Source organism: Watersipora subatra, chromosome 10, assembly GCF_963576615.1.
Source record: "Watersipora subatra chromosome 10, tzWatSuba1.1, whole genome shotgun sequence".
In the NCBI taxonomy this organism is placed as follows: Eukaryota; Metazoa; Bryozoa; class Gymnolaemata; order Cheilostomatida; family Watersiporidae; genus Watersipora; species Watersipora subatra.
The window spans coordinates 13,598,650-13,619,360 of NC_088717.1; the positions used below are offsets into that span (position 1 = coordinate 13,598,650).

General features: G+C 33.5%; 1 protein-coding gene and 1 long non-coding RNA gene across 2 annotated transcripts; one reads left to right on the forward strand and one right to left on the reverse strand.

Annotated features, from left to right (window-relative positions):
* Window positions 1–269: 269 nt before the first annotated feature.
* LOC137406096 (GDP-fucose protein O-fucosyltransferase 1-like) lies at window positions 270–8,288 on the forward strand. Its single transcript, XM_068092623.1, has 6 exons — window positions 270–483; window positions 2,315–2,476; window positions 3,038–3,232; window positions 4,072–4,171; window positions 6,125–6,278; window positions 7,733–8,288. The coding sequence occupies exons 1-6, from the start codon at window positions 274–276 to the stop codon at window positions 8,013–8,015; spliced, it is 1,104 nt and encodes a 367-aa protein (XP_067948724.1). The 5' UTR covers window positions 270–273; the 3' UTR covers window positions 8,016–8,288.
* Window positions 8,289–10,803: 2,515 nt separating this feature from the next.
* Window positions 10,804–11,567, reverse strand: LOC137405618 (uncharacterized). Its single transcript, XR_010979787.1, has 3 exons — window positions 11,488–11,567; window positions 11,157–11,222; window positions 10,804–10,863 (listed from the first exon to the last, which is right to left on the reverse strand). It is a non-coding gene; the product is annotated as an uncharacterized lncRNA (long non-coding RNA).
* Window positions 11,568–20,711: the final 9,144 nt, after the last annotated feature.

Genomic DNA, 20,711 nt, shown 5'->3' on the forward strand with positions numbered 1-20,711 from the left:
CATGTCCCTTTACTATTGGAGGGCCTCGTATTTTGGAAACCTTCATTGGACACGACGATTCATCATTCAATTGGTCAATGTTTAATCTTTTGTAAAAGAAATAATAAAATTACAATGTTTGTAGCTTCAGACCTACATTACAAGCTGTCCCAATCAACGAGGCGAGCTCGATTAACCAACATACTAGCAGTACATGTTACTTGGCGCAGTTTGCAAAACAGCGAGGTTTTGTTGAATCTACTGCACCAAGCAGGAGGGCAAGCGATTACCGCAATGCTACTAATTCGATTTGTGCTAGTAATTTTATGGCTAATTGCAGCATGTGATAAAATTACATCATTACAAAATGATTATACCGGGTACATCATTTATTGTCCTTGCATGGGCAGATTTGGCAATCAAGCTGATCATCTTTTAGGTTCTTTGGCTTTTGCACATAAATTAAGAAGAACTTTGGTCTTGCCGGCTTGGCCTACCATGCGGGTATGTATTCAATTGATGGCTTTGCAAAAAACATGTTATATAAGTATTTTTTGTTAGCTAGATTGCCCAGCTTCCATCTGTTGAGCCGTTCTGGCTCTTACAATAAATTCTATAGGCTCTCGATCAAATGCAAGATTCAAGAGTGAATTTAACACAAAGGTATTAATTTGAATCAATTTTCAAATTACAGTCGGACAAAAGAGTAGACAATAGCAGGTCAACAGAACACTATTTTGAGGTCAACAGAACACTATTTTCTCATGAAAACCTCAATAAATAATATTCACAAACAAACAATAGCGATGCCGCACTATCAAAAAGCTTGCGCTAACAACATACAAGTTTAATGATATTAGGATATACATTTTTGAAGAGTTGCCAAAACTTATCTTTAGGTGGGTAATTTATGCTCATAGTAATAAACTGTGGCAACACTTAAAACCTAGCTTAAAAATGGATTTTTTTAGTATTGTGATTATCACGGTAGAATAATAAGCTAAGTTTTGATTTATGTGCCAAACTTTTTTCACTTAGTCTGTTGGTCTGTTTGTGTGTATTAATGCAGTTAACATAAGATGATAAAGGGCTGGGTGGCTTTTATTGGTTTCGGAATTAATTCTGACTGTATAATTTACAAAGCTATACTTCATATGAAGTGCATTAGTTTGCTCGATGTTAATGGACAAAAACATCTGCGTGTTTCCTTATCTCATACATGTTGTACGATTATGCTGCATAGATTAGATAATGGTTTTATTTATTGTTAAATTGCCTCTTCAGTTAATGTGCACTATATGCCCATATGCATGCATGTTGAGCGCACACATAATAAACCCATCATTGTAATAAGTTTGATTCATTCTATGTGCTCATTATGAGTAGTAAGAACTTTTTTAATTGATTATATATACAGCCATGCTAGCTCTTCTCGGATCACACTTTTGCTACTTACTCCGACAACTATAGTTGGTTCCTCTCTGCTCACCAATCGCATATCTATATAGCTATAGGTTGGCAAGCTTTGCTGATGGCTCAATGTCAGTCAGAGCCCACAGCTCATACTACCTTGTAAGTTTGGTATGTACTTTGGCTAACAGGCTTCTGCCTCTCCTTGCTCCTTGATATGGTACTCTGGTAGGAGTATCAACGGAAGCTTTCGTGGTTGGTGTCGACCCGAGACTATCCATGCTTGTTGCATTAGCAAGACAAGGTCTCATTCAGTTGTTAGCGAATACATCAGGCAACAGTTAATACACGTCGGTACTCAAGTATGCCACTAGTATGGTACTCAACACAGTATAACTATAACAATTGAAACTATTCTATGTGAGTGTCAGTAGCTGTAGATATCTGCATCTTGAAGTTAGCTTATCTTCGTTGGAGCCAATTTACCGAGTAGGAAATTGGACTACATCACTACACTGTTGCATTGAATATTGCAGCTCCAAATAAGAAGCTGAAACAAATCTATCGCAAAAAACTTGCTAACATAAATTGGTATGAGAAAGAAACTAAAAAAAAGAGTAGATACCAGAATAAACACGTCATTGCTAGAATGGACCATTTCTATTGTAGTGTTCACTTTGTCTGCATTAAACTTAAGTAGTTTAGGGTTGTGTTTTGCTTTTTTCAACTGTTCCTTTCTGTTCCCCCTGTTCCTTCTGCTCTCACCTGCTACTATTTTTGCTGATTTCAAATTTTTAAAGATTTCTGAGAAATCTTTAAAAAAAACAAAAATAGTAACAGATGAGAGCAGAAGAGTTCTGCCCGAGTTCTGGCATGATTATAATTTATAAATATGTGTGAATTTCTTAGCAGGTATGTCATATAGGGTTTTGTAGAGTTTGATGAGTGGTTTGACATAGACATCTTGCAAACTCACCAGAAGGTTGTGACAGCTGATACGTTTATCAAGGATATAGCACCACAAGTGTGGCCAGTCGGTAAGAGAGTGGGCTTTTGCTACAAACCGGCACATGGAAGTTATACCCAGGTATGATGATCATGTCCACATTTTACTTTAGCCTCCTAGTTATTCTTCAGTGTTGTAGTATTCTAAACCAAAGCTAGTCTCATTTGTATTCCTATTACAATGTTTAGTACTTTTGTGTAATGCACTGTCGTACATTATCGACTGCGTTAGATAATGTGCGATAGTCTTCTGCCAAACAATCGTTCTTAGTAAAGAAGCCCTGATCCTAGTATCGATATTGGCACAAATATGGTGGGGAAGTACCTCGATCGGTATTGGTCGATCTTTTCTACAAATCTATTTTTGATAATAATAGTATTTTAGTCTACTATACTAACAAATATCATAGCATGCAAGTTTTTATTACTTCTGTGATAAAAAATTTCTTACATAGTACAAGAACCTAATCATATAGTTTTTTAACGATCCAGACGTCCATTTTTGTTCAACTTGGAATAATTCTTGGACTAAATAGTCATCTGACTAGTACGTCAAAAATAGAAGAAATGGATTAGTGAGTTTCTGTCTTTATCACTTTCATGTTTTTATCACTTCTGAGACAGGAGGTTTGCTAAATTACAGGATAAATGCGACCTTAAGCAAGGCTCCCCCTTCTCAGACTTTTGGGATCACCTAAATGTTGACTTCGATTCAACGGAGTTTTACCACTTGACTTACTCAGCTGCAGACATTGACTCCTGGAAAGAGCTCTACCCGGTTAACAAATACCCAGTGCTGGCATTCAGAGGGGCGCCAGCCAAGTACCCAGTACTGGAGGTCAGTTTTGTCAACTAGTTCAGTGCGCTCCTGGTTACGACATCCCCCTTTGACGTTTTCTTTGTCTTAAGATGTGGAACAAAATGTTTTTTTCATATCTTTGCTACAGCATTTTTTTTCGCCATACAACATCAACAAAAGTGTCTTTTGAAATTCACATTTGGCGGTATGTGTGCTGAATACTTTCGAATAATGAAGATACCGATATGTTATTCAACGATATCCCTCACACAACACCCAAAGAGATACCATGCTCGCTCTCTTTATCAGTTCATCATTCTTCATGTTTTGTAAATGCTTGATATTGTGTGAGTGAGACGGAAATTGGTGAAAAGCAAGCGAAAGTGAAAATTTATTGTGCATTTTAGTCTTTAACCCTTTTGCAGGTGGTGCGACATTAATGTCGTTTAATATAGTCTTTAATATAAAATTTGCTATAAACTTTAATTCATTATACGTATATAACTACAAATATAACTTTAATTTGTTAGACTAAGATTAATAATGACTTTAAAGGAAGAAGTAAGAATCATAACCACTAAATACACTAAAGCTACTGTAGGTAACTATAGTTACTAAGGTTAACATGCTATTCTGTTACTAATTTTTAATATGAACAGTAGTTATAAAATTTGTTGATGGTTTTTACCAGGGGGTGTTTGTATTAAATAATTACTGAGTTTTAATACCCATTTATACGACATTTTCACCTTACGATGCCAACGATGGAGAGAATTAATGCCGTGTGGCTTCATGGTTCCGCTGTATTGGTGCAGTGGTTAAAAGAATTTCTCCGAGAGATATCTGGTGATCGTTTTATATACTCATCTTTTGTATAGGAGAATGTGAAGTTGCAGAGATATTTATGGTGGTCAAATCAGATGGTAGAGGCAGCCAGTAGACTCATTTACAGCCATCTCCAGAATGAGAGCTATATTGGTATGTTTGTTTGTTCTTACAAATTTGTGATTAGATGGTAAAACAAAAAATTTTTTTAAACTTCATGTTTAAATGTTTACAATAATAATAGCGGTGTCTGGCCAAAGCCAGGGTTTGAGATTAGGACAAAAGATTGTTTTGTTCAGGACATTCAGCTTAATAGCCCTACACTGTAACACCTGCACTAATCAAGCGCCTTTGGCATTTTAGAATAAGTATGCAAATAGTTATTCTCTGTGCTTTATGGTAAAGGAAGCGAACAGAAATAATATAGATGAAGTTAAAAGAAACATTTACTGAAAGTTTCCTACCGCACACTAGACTGCCAGTGTATTTAATATGTTGCACTATTCAATTTTTAAAATATGCTTCGATGCTGTAAGATTGTATGACAGCTTCTTAGTGATGTTTTTTTGCACGAAGCTTTTAGTTAGCATTTAATAATATATAAAGAGACAAATCACTCTAGTTTTTAGCATTTTGAGTGAGAAGATGCAATTACTCGTGTCCCGTCTGACCTCAATTTGTGACCAAAATTCGGTATTTAAAAAGCAAATTGTTCAAATTTTGAAACTTTTTTTTTACCGTTACAAATAATTAACATAATTTTAATCGCTTCCAGTCTTCTTTTCTTTAATTTCTTCCTTCTAATAATGTATATATGCATTATTAGAACATCTGTGTTTTTATAGCTCCATTATGTTTTATCTGTGCCCTAAAGAATCTAAATAGTATATATAAATCATATAGTGTTTGACGCACTATATTGTTCTGTTCAGTTAATTGCTTGGTATGTCAAACCTATTGTATGTTCAAGTAATCTATTTTATACGTATACATTGTATTTTGTTTACATCATTTCAGAGCTTAATAACATCGACAAACACTTGAAGTATTTACATATCGTATTAAATTGAAATAATGCATTTTAAGATTATTAGCAGTAAGCCTGGCTTACTAAGTTACCCAGGATTTTTTATATTCAATCAGATAGCCTGCAGAGTTCATGTAGATTACCAACTCAAATTGCTACAAAACTTCCACAAAGACAATCCATGAATGTGTTCATTGAGGGAAATTGTCCTTAATGCACGTGAAGACACATTCTTGAGGTGCTAATCAGATGTGTAAGAGACCGGTTCTCAAAAGCAGACAGACTTTCAAACAAGTATTTTTATCAACCTGGTAGAAGGTATATATGCACATGCGTGTGAAGGATAAAAACTGGCCAAAACATGTGAAAATGTATACCTATGTGATATGTATGATATGTATGTGATATGTACACACAATGATGATATGGGATTCAGTAGTAGAGAAATGAAAATAAAGCTAAAATAAATGTAATAATAAATAATACAATAATAAATAGAATAAAATGAACATGAAAGCTAAATCAATAAAGTAATAATTGATAAGAAGTCTTCAATGACCTTAATGACCCATGAAATAGGAGGCTCAGCAATGCATAAGTTATTGCTGGAGTCATTTATATAAATACACAACATAACTTACATCAGGTATAATTTTAATAACCTTAAATTATATATATATGTTGTGCTGTTTGTTGTATTTTTTATTTCTATCAGTCTTTCTACTGTTACTGACAAAATTGCAATGTAGATGAAAAATTTTCTATGTAGTTCAATACTCCACATGTCAAGACATTTGTTTGCTCAAATTTATCCCATACATAAAAAATAGTAATGGTAATCATAATTCGGGCTTGAAATATTTTGATAAACACTCCTTCAACATAGCTCAGCTGAAATCGCTATGTTATATTTGCTTCTGTTAGTGAAAATTGGAAGTAAGTCGGCAAGTCATAAAAATATGTTAACTTCTGTTGTATTGAAGATGAGTCTCAAGCCAACAGACATGAACAGGTCTCAAAATCACCTTCATAATTGTCTTGCATTTTCACTGTCAATGAATATGTACTATTTACTGCAGCCGTGCACTTACGGAATGGGCCTGACTGGGACAATGCTTGCTCACATGTGCCTGAGAGGATCACCTTCATGTCTTCTCCCCAGTGCACTGGATACTCAAATAAACATCCTCTGTCCATGAACATGTGTTTGCCTGATGTTGCTCATGTGCTTCAGTATGTAATACTCATAAATCGTCTTGTTTCCCATTTTATTTAGCTACTAGGTGAATGCTCTGCACTGCACGAGTAATTAAAAACATTTACCATTCTAACATTTAAATGAAGGTGTTTGTTTATTTCTGTGTGTGCTATAAGTTTACTAATTAAGTTTTTGCTGTATATACATATACTAGCTGTGCAACCCAGCGTTGCCCGAGTATTAAAAATCAGCTTATAAACAATGAGAGTTGCCTGCCACTTGCTATTAGATTGGCACATTGCCGGTGCATAATATGAGTAAGCGTGCTAATAAGAGTGACCCTCTCTGTGATGTTCGGCAATCACCCTGCGTAGTACGCAAAGCCGTCGCGTGATTGCTTCCATATTGCGACATATATCGCTAGTGCAGTGATCAAGTTTGTGTGGCTGAGTTGGTACGGTGTCTGACTGGTGGGCCGGAGGGTCCGAGTTCAAATCTTCTGTGATGCGGAGTCATTTTTCTAAGATATCAGTAGCAATAGCTGGACATACCGAAAACAGATGACAAACTTTGAGAAATATATACAGTACTTTTCGGACTATTAACCGCGCTCCTATATAAGCCGCATCTGCTTTATTTTGAAAAAAAAAAGATAATAAAACAATACATATGCCGCAGAACTCAAGACGGTGCTTTTTAACACGGCAGCAACTTTGCTGGTTAAAACGGAACAGTGCCGTTAGGCACTGTTCCGTATTAACCGACGCTTTTTAACCCAGTGCCTAACGGAACAGTACCGTTAGAAATTGTTCATTTTTTCTTTCACCGCTAGAAGCGCACTAATCGGAGATTATGGTTAATGCGCCCTTGCTGTGAAAGAAAAAACTACCGAATAGCCACACCCTTATATAAGCCGCATGGCTCAAAACGTCAGAAAAAAGTAGCGGCTAATAGTCCGAAAATTACGGTAGATAATTGTCATACATTTTACAGAATATCCTGTTTGTGTGTCCTGGATTGTGTTCTCTTTGTGTACTATATTGTTTCCTAATTTGCCTGTAATAGGTTTGTTTCTATTTTGGGGTTCTTAACTGAGACCCTGTTGCTAATTATATTTTAGGTTTCATAAATGTGCACCCACTGAACATCTCTTCTGGGCCTAATAATTATTTTTAATGTGATGTTAAATTGAACTTGGTTAGGAACTACCTTTAGTATTATATACTTTAACATTGGTCTTTTTATAATCCTTTTTACTATTTCTGGTAACGAAACTGATAAACAGGCTGTCCGTCCTGCTTTCAAGACAGGTTAAACCAAACCTCGGGTATTTAGGTTTTTTATGAATATTTTCTCTTCCTGAAACAAAATTTTCATAACGGTATTTAATGCATAGTTTGCAATATCATCTGTAATATTATTATAGAATACTCATCGTGTTATCATTTAGCAATGAAAATATAATATTTATGATAAATTTTTATTGCAGGCGGATCAGAGAAGCGGTCTTGCTTACAAAAATCACCAACATATACGTGCTCACAGATCAATACCCATTAATATCAGATATCGAACATGGACTATCAGATCTTGGTGTCAAGGCCATACATGCTGATCCAGATATCCCTCAGTACGATCTTATTATTGCGGCAAAGGCTGATTTCTTCATAGGAAATTGCATTTCATCGTTTTCCGCTTTCATCAAGCGAGAGCGACAAGAGATATTGAATAAGACCAGCTGGTTTTTTGGAATAGATTCCAACTCTGGGTGAACAGATCTCTCTTATGTGAAAAACTATATTTTCTGTGTACCAAAGCATTCTTTTTTCTTCCATTATTTAATTGAATAAAAACCATTTTTTTCTGAATACAAAACTGCCTTGTATTGTAACATCTACATGTATGCACCTGACAGATTACCTATTCTACCGATAGTAATCATAGTTTTTATATTCTGTTGAGTTATGGTAAACTAAGAAAGATAAAAAGTATGAAAGTTCTAAATAGATTTGTTGGTAACTGTTGATAAAAACCTTTTTTAGCATTGTGAATGCTTAAAAATAACTCCAAGTTAACAAATAAATTGTAAAAGGGCTGCTTGACAATGTGCATATAGGCTAAACATGGTGGGAAAATTTGAATAAGTCTAATATTACCCTTTGCATTGTATTACATTCAAATCTTTATGACGCCAGTGTTTGTATTCACCTTATGTCTGTAATTTTTCAAATTGTGTTTACTGTAAACCAGGTTTTGATGGCTTATCTTCGCAAAGGACAGAAAGTAAGGTCTGCTAAAATTAGGGCTCTTAGGCTAAAGTTAGCATAAGACCCCTAAGCATTTGCATACCTATAGCGAATATAATCAATTCTGAAACAAATCATCTGTCTGAGATAGAACTGGTTATATAAAGCACTTGAAGTCCAGAGAGATTATTACTGCTACACAACCATTCAAAATCTGCAAGTTATGAAGATAAGAACTAGGATCGGACAACTACCAAAAGCTCAAGATTTACTGCCAACTAGTTGCACAACAACAAAATTGATAAATAGCTGTGACATTGAAGAAAAACCATCATAAGTGTTTTAAGACAATTACTCTTGTAAATTGTCTACTAGCCAAACTAATGCTTGTTGTAAACTTTAACATATAGGGAAAGACAAAAAGAACACAGTAATTGATTTTAAGCCTGCTTAAACTTTTCCTAGTTTGTAAAAACTAAAAAAATGCTAGTTGCAAAATAGGCTGTCCCAACAATTGCAATAACAAACCTAAAACCTTGAAAAAATAATACAAAGCTATAGGTATCACACAATCACACACCGCTGCAAACAACCAAGGCACCCAGTCGCAATAATAACTTTAAAAAAAATATAGGAAACCCTGTGATAGCCAACAAAAAATGCTGATGGCCATTATAACCACGTAAACTAGACTTACAGCGATATCCATACCACTACAAGTATCTGCAAATAGAATCTCAGGGCTAGTCTATAAATTATTAGATAGCATGTCAGCTGCAAAGAGCAGAAGTTCAAGTATTTTTCTTTTGGAAAATCAAATGTCATCAGAAAACAATGCAAGTAGTATAGTGAGAGCAGATCTACACACACTAGGCGGAGCTTAGGGAGCAGGAAGTGACATCACATCAGGATCTGTTTGATTGACAGTTGGGGGGCGGAGCTAGGCGGTGTTGAGTCATGGTGTGAGTCATGGCGAGCTGTGTGATTCGTGGTGCGAGTAATGGTGTGAGTTGGTTGGTGACGTCGCGGTGGTGGTGTCGGTGGCCGAGTGGTGAGTCGGGCCGCGAGACGATTCGCGGTTGTATTTGGGATTATCGGATTTCGTTGGCGTCCGGTAGAGGTCGCTCTTCCGTGCCGTTTCGGGGATTGACGGAGAGCTTGGTGGCGATGGGTTGACGGACGGTGGCGGATGGATTTCGAGATCGTCGGAGCTTGTATGTATTTTCTTTTTTCCGATCCCGAATGAGAATGATGTGTCTGCGAACGAATATTCATTTTGATTGTAAACTTCATAAATTCTGAAATTATCCATCGCTGTTATGGTTCCACTACTTTTTTAAAGATAATGTATAAATTGATGAAGTATTATTAGTTAGTGTTGATTGTTACTGGAGCTTCTGAGGAGTCAACTTCCAATAGTATGAATATCGACATTATTTCTGAAAGAACTTCCCAATTGAATATGAAACAAAGAGAGTATAGAAGACCAACCAAGTCTAGATTGAACAGAACTACGTCATTACGAAGATCATCAAGAAAAAGTTCGGTAGTAAAGCGGTTATTCGAATCCAAGGAAAATTATATGGAAGGAGATGAGAAAATTACGTCACCTATTGCAACAGTTTTTAAAACCGAGGAAATGCAAGAACCATGGAAATGGATTGATCTAAAAGTTTTGGATATTCCAGCTTCGTTAGAAGTAATACAAGCAAATAAGTCTGAAGAAAATGACAATTGTGAGATTGCGTTGCAATTCTTCGTTGAACGTAAGGGAGAGCGTGTGGTATTATGTTCGATCATCGATCCTCAAAAGTATAACATTCCCTCATCATTTCAATGGTTGACACCAGCTCTCATGATATTGGATCGAAGTGAGATTTACATGAACTCTAAGTCTTCATCAGGATTAAAACTTTTCAGAATTGACGGAGCATGCAATCTGAAGGAATTCAGAGAGAAATTAAACAAAGATTATAAACTCTGTATATCAAGACAGTAATGAGTTAAGGAAATGATATTATGATTAAATTTTATATAGTTTATTTGATGATATATCATAGGGATTTAAACTTACTATCAATGGATATGTTATTGAATAAAAGTTTTGTATATAAAAATGCTAAAACATAATATAAAAAAGACCATTGAATTTCATTCAATCCCAATTTTCTTCTTCTTCTTTCATTGTCGAATGAGAATGAACTGTCTACAATCAAAACATACATTATTTTTAGTGAGATATAGTAAAAGTAAGACATACAATCAGATTAGATCATTCATTCAAACTAAAAATCAAATATAATGTAATACTTACTGAAGAAGAAGAAGATCCATCCTTTTTCTGAATGGAATCTTCCTGTTGAGATACGGGAGCCTGCAATTGCAATGATTACAGTCAGTATGGTTTACTATATCCTTGCTGAGATAGTAGACTCTACATTCACAATGGACTCCAACTTAAATTGTAAATTTCAATTGCATTAGTCATCGAATCATAGAATGATATGCAAGATGTAATGCAGACAGAATAGGATATGCAATCAGCTAGAGTAGGACATACAGACAATAAGAAAAACAAATATGTTACATCACATAGTCAGACTAGGACACACAGACAGAGGAGGATATTCAGTTAAAATAAAGAAATAAATATAATGTACTACTTACTGAAGATTCAAATTCATAAAGCCTTCTCCGAAAAGGACTATATTTAGTTCGGTGATGCCCAGGATCCTACAATTGCATTGATTATAGTCAGAGTAGAACATGCAGACAAATTAAAACACAGTCAGGTCTTACTTTGAATTTCAATTCCAACTCCTTTTGTTTTAAAGTGGAGTTATACAAAATATTAATTACTGTTTTCACAGATTGATACTCATTTTAACATTCCTACATACCAATTGGAGTGAATTTTGTTGAATGTATTTGATCTTTAGTTACATGTTTTATCATTATACAACGATATTAGACGAAATAAATATAATGTAATACTTACTTTTAAAGTCAATGTAACATCGAAGTTACGAAAGAACTCCTCTCTTTGCTGCTGCATGACCAATGATTTCTACAATAATTTCCAAAATTACTTTGTATAATTTAATTGTTTCATTTAAGCAAACCCTATAATTCGAAATATATTTAATATGTAGTTTATATTCTCAAGTTTCCTTTAATCAAAAATATAATTTAGTAAAATATTATAATGTAGTACTTACTTTCTTTTGAAGCTTGATCTTGAATCGAAAAGCCTTCTGTTTTTCAGGATCTACCTCTCTACCCCAAGGGCAGTAGCCCCATATCTCAACACACGTGTCGATGCATTTTGTCTGAGTTAGGAGTCTATCCACGTTTTTGTCTCGAGCACACATTGTAAACTATTATAAATAAAATGAGATGAAAAACTTATTCTTTCTCGTTGCTTATATAGTAAGCAGAATCAATATTATGGTTGATTAAACTTGTGTAATTTATGATCACGAAATTGTAAAATCAGCTAAACAGATTTCGCGAAATTCAATTTCGCGAAAGTTGGCTATATAATATATATAATATGTAGTTTCGCGAAATCCATTTTCGCGAAATTCACTTTCGCGAAATTCAATTTCGCGAAAGTTGACTATATAATATATAATGTGTAATTTCGCGAAAGTTGACTATATAATATATATAATGTGTAATTTCGCGAAGTTCACTTTCGCGAAATTCAATTTCGCGAAATTGGATTTCGCGAAATTACACATTATATATATTATATAGTCAACTTTCGCGAAATTGAATTTCGCGAAAGTGAATTTCGCGAAAGTGAATTTCGCGAAATTACACATTATATATATTATATAGTCAACTTTCGTTGACTATATAATATATATATAATATGTAATTTCGCGAAATCCATTTTCGCGAAATTCACTTTCGCGAAATACAATTTCGTGAAAGTTGACTATATAATATATATAATGTGTAATTTCGCGAAAGTTGACTATATAATATATATAATGTGTAATTTCGCGAAATTCACTTTCGCGAAATTCAATTTCGCGAAATTGTATTTCGCGAAATTACACATTATATATATTATATAGTCAACTTTCGTCGACTATATAATATATATAATGTGTAATTTCGCGAAAATTGACTATATAATATATATAATGTGTAATTTCGCGAAATTCACTTTCGCAAAATTCAATTTCGCGAAATTGGATTTCGCGAAATTACACATTATATATATTATATAGTCAACTTTCGCGAAATTGAATTTCGCGAAATTACACATTATATATATTATATAGTCAACTTTCGTTGACTATATAATATATATAATGTGTAATTTCGCGAAAGTTGACTATATAATATATATAATGTGTAATTTCGCGAAATTCAATTTCGCGAAATTACACATTATATATATTATATAGTCAACTTTCGTGAAATTGGATTTCGCGAAATTACATATTATATATATTATATAGTCAACTTTCGTGAAATTGAATTTCGCGAAATTCCACAATATATATATTATATAGTCAACTTTCGTTGACTATATAATATATATAATGTGTAATTTCGCGAAAGTTGACTATATAATATATATAATGTGTAATTTCGCGAAATTCACTTTCGCAAAATTCAATTTCGCGAAATTGGATTTCGCGAAATTACACATTATATATATTATATAGTCAACTTTCGCGAAATTGAATTTCGCGAAATTACACATTATATATATTATATAGTCAACTTTCGTTGACTATATAATATATATAATGTGTAATTTCGCGAAAGTTGACTATATAATATATATAATGTGTAATTTCGCGAAATTCAATTTCGCGAAATTACACATTATATATATTATATAGTCAACTTTCGTGAAATTGGATTTCGCGAAATTACATATTATATATATTATATAGTCAACTTTCGTGAAATTGAATTTCGCGAAATTCCACAATATATATATTATATAGTCAACTTTCGTTGACTATATAATATATATAATGTGTAATTTCGCGAAAGTTGACTATATAATATATATAATGTAGTACTTTCGCGAAATTCAAGTTCGCGAAAGTTGACTATGTAATGTATAATATGTAATTTTCGCGAAATCCAATTTCGCGAAATTCACTTCGCGAAATTCGATTTCACGAAACTTGACTATATAATATATAATGTGTAATTTCGCGAATTCCAATTTCGCGAAATTCACTTTCGCGTTGATGTACAAGTGAGCCGTGATTTATAAATGTATATATAATAATAAAATGTGAGTAAGATAAAAGCTACTGAAGATACAATAAACAACGCTAGGATTGTGCTAGTCTATGTTAATATACAAGTGAGCAGTGATTATAATTGTATATAATAATAAAATGTGAGTAAGATAAAAGCTAGGGTTGTGCTAGTCCATGTTAATGTACAAGTGAGCAGTGATTATAAATGTATATATAATAATAAAATGTGAGTAAGATAAAAGCTAGGGTTGTGCTAGTCCATGTTAATGTACAAGTGAGCAGTGATTATAAATGTATATATAATAATAAAATGTGAGTAAGATAAAAGCTACTCAAGATAGAATAAACAAAGCTAGGATTGTGCTAGTCCATGTTAATATACAAGTGAGCAGTGATTATAAATGTATATATAATAATAAAATGTGAGTAAGATAAAAGTTACTGAAGATACAATAAACAGAGCTAGGATTGTGCTAGTCTATGTTAATATACAAGTGAGCAGCGAATATAAATGAATATATAATAATAAAACGTGAGTAAGATAAAAGATACTGAAGATACAATAAACAAAGCTAGGATTGTGCTAGACCCTGTTGATGTACAAGTGAGCAATGATTATAAATGTATATATAATAAAATGTGAGTAAGATAAAAGCTACTGAAGATACAATAAACAAAGTTAGGATTGTGCTAGGCCATGTTAATATACAAGTGAGCAGTGATTATAAATGTATATATAATAATAAAATGTGAGTAAGATAAAATCTACTAAAGATACAATAAGCAAAACTAGGATTGTGCTAGGCCATGCTGATATACAAGTGAGCAATGATTATAAATGTATATATAATAATAAAATGTGAGTAAGATAAAAGCTACTGAAGATACAAACAAAGCTAGGATTGTACTAGTCCATGATGATATACAAGGGAGCAGTGATTATAAATATATATAATAATAAAATGTGAGTAAGATAAAAGCTACTGAAGATACAATAAACAAAAAACTAGGATTGTACTAGTCTATGTTGGTGTACAAGTGAGCAATGATTATAAATGTATATATAATAATAAAATGTGAGTAAGATAAAAGCTACTGAAGATACAATAAACAAAGCTAGGACTGTGCTAGTCCATGTTAATATACAAGTGAGCAGTGATTATAAATATATATAATAATAAAATGTATTATTATATATACTCACATTACTTACTCTCATTTTATTATTATATATATATTTATAATCACTGCTCACTTGTATATTAACATGGACTAGCACAGTCCTAGCTTTGTTTATTGTATCTTCAGTAGCTTTTATCTTACTCACATTTTATTATTATATATACATTTATAATCATTGCCCATTTGTACATCAACATAGACTAGTACAATCCTGCTTTGATTATTGTATCTCCAGTAGCTTTTATCTTACTCACGATTTATTATATATATATATATATATATTTATAATCACTGCTCCCTTGTATATCAACATGGACTAGCACAATCCTAGCTTTGTTTATTGTATCTTCAGTAGCTTTTATTTTACTCACATTTTATCATTATATATACATTTATAATCACTGCTCACTTGTATATTAACTCTTTCGCTACCACGTTAATTGTTGACCAAACGATTATTCTGCCCAAGTTAATTCAAACGGATTTTCTAAAAAATCCGATATACCGTTAGTATTTAAGCAATATCTCAAAAAATGAAAACATATATCGTTTTACTTTTAAATGTATCTTATTCAGAACAAAATTCTCCACAAGATAGGTGTAAAATTGTTTAGCAACTCTTACTCTCACAAAATTCCTGACGCTTTTCTTTGCGTTGAACAAACTCGGTGTGTTTCTTATTGTCATGACGATAACGGTCTGGTTTTACCGTTTTTGAAAAAATAATTAGAAATGGAATTGTTGAACCAAAAATTTAGTTGCACGTCATTGGCAACAAGGTTGTTTCATTGGAAACAAAATTTGATTGGCCTAGCTGATGTGTGGGATTTGTAATTAAAAGAAAAAGTGAAACCCTATTGATGAGTCGATACACCGTCTGATTGTCTGTATTTATATTACCGCGAATTGATGGAAATGTTCAGCAAAAGAAAAATTTTTTTTATTATTTTTATTGGTTACACCTGATTGGCAAAAAGGTTGTTTTATTGGAAACAATTCTTTCAACAACATGTGGAGATTACTGTCTTCTCTTTGCAATATTTTGGAGCAGAGGATGTTCAATAGAAGATTTTCTAACAGTTATGCTAAAAATTTCTGAAACAGATACACGAGATCATGTAGTTCGAAAAACTATACTAGATAGATATGATTGGAATGAAAAAAAAATTAGTAAAAGTCTTAATAACGAAGAAAATGAAGGTGTTGACAATGTACATATTCAAGGAACTTCCCAAATTGTTAAATTACTAGAAGATCTGACATAAATTTTTTTTTTCTATATTTTACAATTGAATATACATATATACTTTATATCGAAATAAAGTTGGTAACAAATACAACCGAATATTATTTACTTTTTGATATAAGTTTTATATATTGATATACTCACACTGAGTTGGAGCTATCCTCAAAATAATCCACATATTAATCCATGTATGCCCCTTTACTAGTTCATCATCTTCATCTATTTACTGGTCGAGAGACTGTTATGGAATGGTTAAGCCAAACCAAACAGGAGAATTCCATAGGTAAACCTAGGAAAACAATCAGGTCGAATGCCAAGGCGCTTGTCCACACAACAGCCCCTGAAAACAGCGACACTCAACGAACTTAATCGCGAGTAGCCGGCTAACAGAATTCTAGCTGAAGCATACAAGCCTTATGGTATCAACACTCGATCGACCCAAATTCTCAAATATAAGTAGGCATCAAGAGATGGTTAATGAGGCAGAATATTCCATCAGATTATGCAACGCTTATATAGTGAATTGAAGAATGATGGGTGTGTCCAAAGGAATTAATGAAGCGAAAATAGTAAACAGATTTTCGCGAAATTGAATTTCGCGAAAGTGAATTTCGCGAAATTGAATTTCGCGAAATTACACATTATATATATTATATAGTCAACTTTCGCGAAGTTCAATTTCGCGAAATTACACATTATATATTATATAGTCAACTTTCGCGAAATTGAATTTCGCGAAAGTGAATTTCGCAAAATTACACATTATATATATTATATAGTCAATTTTCGCGAAATTGAATTTCGCGAAAGTGAATTTCGCGAAATTGAATTTCGCGAAAACTGTTTATATATATCATTAGATCACAAAATTATTGAACCGCGACAACACTTCTACTTGTTATAAAACCTTCGAGCGAATATGCCTTTTCAATTCAGTTCATAACTTCACAATGAGTACCAGAGACAACAGAAAAAGGAAATTTCAAGAACGATTACAATGTGTAGATAAATGTGTGAAGCGATGGGGTTACTGCTCTCATGGAATGGAAATAAGCGATCGGAAGCGAAAAGCTTTTCGATTTCTCTTACGTGAAAAGTTCTATCAAGATCTCAACGAAAGATTACGGTTTACAGTAAGTACTACAAATTCAATCTAGATGTTATGTAGGAATGATACAATGAATCTTCTCTTCTGAGTAGTAACTATGTGTTCTAGGCTGATTGTATTCATTGCAATTGCAAACTCCAATATCTTAGCAAAGTGTATGTTATATCCCTACTCAGATTAAAACAGATTATTTTAACTGAATATCCTCCTCTGTCTGTGTGTCCTAGTCTGACTATGTGATGTAACATATTTGTTTTTCTTATTGTCTGTATGTCCTACTCTAGCTGATTGCATATCCTATTCTGTCTGCATTACATCTTGCATATCATTCTATGATTCGATGACTAATGCAATTGAAATTTACAATTTAAGTTGGAGTCCATTGTGAATGTAGAGTCTACTATCTCAGCAAGGTTATAGTAAACCATCCTGACTGTAATCATTGCAATTGCAGGCTCCCGTATCTCAACAGGAAGATTCCATTCAGAAAAAGGATGGATCTTCTTCTTCTTCAGTAAGTATTACATTATATTTGATTTTTAGTTTGAATGAATGATCTAATCTGATTGTATGTCTTACTTTTACTATATCTCACTAAAAATAATGTATGTTTTGATTGTAGACAGTTCATTCTCATTCGACAATGAAAGAAGAAGAAGAAAATTGGGATTGAATGAAATTCAATAGTCTTTTTTATATTATGTTTTAGCATTTTTATATACAAAACTTTTATTCAATAACATATCCATTGATAGTAAGTTTAAATCCCTATGATATATCATCAAATAAACTATATAAAATTTAATCATAATATCATTTCCTTAACTCATTACTGTCTTGATATACAGAGTTTATAATCTTTGTTTTAATTTCTCTCTGAATTCCTTCAGATTGCATGCTCCGTCAATTCTGAAAAGTTTTAATCCTGATGAAGACTTAGAGGCGATGGATAATTTCAGAATTTATGAAGTTTACAATCAAAATGAATATTCGTTCGCAGACACATCATTCTCATTCGGGATCGGAAAAAAGAAAATACATACAAGCTCCGACGATCTCGAAATCCATCCGCCACCGTCCGTCAACCCGTCGCCACCGAGCTCTCCGTCAATCCCCGAAACGGCACGGAAGAGCGACCTCTACCGGACGCCAACGAAATCCGATAATCCCAAATACAACCGCGAATCGTCTCGCGGCCCGACTCACCACTCGGCCACCGACACCACCACCGCGACGTCACCAACCAACTCACACCATTACTCGCACCACGAATCACACAGCTCGCCATGACTCACACCATGACTCAACACCGCCTAGCTCCGCCCCCCAACTGTCAATCAAACAGATCCTGATGTGATGTCACTTCCTGCTCCCTAAGCTCCGCCTAGTGTGTGTAGATCTGCTCTCACTATACTACTAATGCACAATATTGAAATGCATAACAAAGCAGAGTAATTACTACTTGATATCTATTGATGATTGAAAAATTCACTAAAATTTAATATCTAATCTTGTAGCAGCAAAATTTACACTGAGCAAAATATTTATCATGCTATAGTTAGATTAGCCTAGTTAAAGGTAAATTCATCTTTAACATGTTAATTTTGAAGAGTTAAACAGAAAAGCGGTTGGCAAAACCGGTAGTGACTGTCAAAGACCCATCCCACAATTACAGAACCTTTTAACCCAAAGGACATCACCACCAGATCAGTATGTCACAAAACTTACTCTGTAATAGGGATGAAGCAAATTCCTTGAATAAAAAAAAATCACCCACTATAACTAGCTATTTCATTATATAAGGCCAAACGTAGTGCTTTCTGTAATACAATCTGCTAAACACAACAAGAAGGCTGAAAGCAACTCACTGTTCTACGCAAGAGGCAAGTGTCTGCTGCATTCAACACTTCCTGTAAAACAACCTACTGGTGTATATATGTATATAAAAGAGCTGAAACCGACCTGTCCTGCTCTGCTGAAACTAACAGTGTTCTGTACACAAAGCTTCCTGGAATGCAACCAGCGGAATCCCACAAGAAGGAACTCAACTATTTGATAAATTATTTTTCATCCAGACCTGCGTGCTTCGGCAATGGTGCGCTAGTGTACTATCTCTATTTTAACCATGTTCAAGATAACAAGTTTTCAAATAGTATATCTTAAGCTAGCAAAACATAAATTAAGCTACATTACAAGTTCAATATTATTTATATTACTTGTGCAAGAGAAATTTAGCTTATTAATAGTTTTGTATGACCCCATGAAGCACCACTCGCTACTAATTCTGTAAAAATTTTGATTACATAACAATAGAAAAAGTGATTTTGTAGAATGGTACAACAAAATAGATGCCATTAAAAGGTTTGTGACGAGCTACATAATGTTAACAACAAACAACACAAAGATAGTAGAAAATCATATTACAATGTGATAAGCGAAAAATATATATCTTCTTTCTCAATAAACGTGTGAACAAACACAGAAAAATAATACTTGCATAAATTGCCAACAATCAGTAACTACTAGAATATTTAATAAAAATTGTTAATTGATTGCTATTAATAGTTATTGATAGCTATTAATAGTTATTGATAGCTATTAATAGTTATTTAATACTATTGGTTGAAGTTAGCTATATAATCTTCAACTCCGATATTCTAGGAGATACACAAAATATCAAATAAATTTAAACTACAAGTGAACACCATGAAGCAGTTTGAAATAAATTGTCACGTGTGCAAGAAACTTGTTTAAAGCCAACAGCATGTTTTTTCAAATTATCAGGATCCATTTTGATCAAGATGATTCCTTGCTTCTGTTTGTCACTGTTCCTCATGCCTCGCTATCTTGAATTTATTTGAGTTTCTCATCCTTGGCTTCAAACTCAATGGTATAAGAGGCACCATGTAAGTTTATTTTATTGTACATCCTGTGAAAATGGAGGAACACATGGCGACCCCCAAATACCAAAAGAGACTGAGAAGCCTGACCTTTTCAAGGTCAAAACATACCAAGTCACTCAGATGCGCTTAATACTGTTCCTCTAAACAGCAGCGACAATTTCAGTGCAAGAGGCTACCTATTGCATTGTGCTGATCAATTCTCAGCTTCTTCTGGATGTAATGAACAAGATATTGTTGCACTAAGCAACATTCAGCCTGAATAGCCTCCTTAAATTTATCCATCTTACGGCACGTTTCATAGTAGAGACAAATTTTGTAGAATTCATTCTGCTGGTTGTATCTTCCATTGAAGTTTTATGTTTGGCTATAGTAGGAGTGAAGTAATTGAAAAGTTTAAACCTTTTAACTAAACAATATAAGTACTTTTGTTCTAGTGAGAGAACGCCTGATATTTAGGACTGATTATGCGGGATTATACCAGTATACTTACATGTAAGTACAGGAGTGCCAGGCCTGCCAACACAAGAGTGGGGCAATGCGTGA

Coding starts and splice junctions, on each gene's coding strand:
- LOC137406096 (XM_068092623.1), top strand. CDS start 274: ATGCTACTAATTCGATTTGTGCTAGTAATTTTATGGCTAATTGCAGCA. Junction 484..2,314: donor CGGCTTGGCCTACCATGCGG/GTATGTATTCAA, acceptor TATGTCATATAG/GGTTTTGTAGAGTTTGATGA. Junction 6,279..7,732: donor GATGTTGCTCATGTGCTTCA/GTATGTAATACT, acceptor TTTTTATTGCAG/GCGGATCAGAGAAGCGGTCT.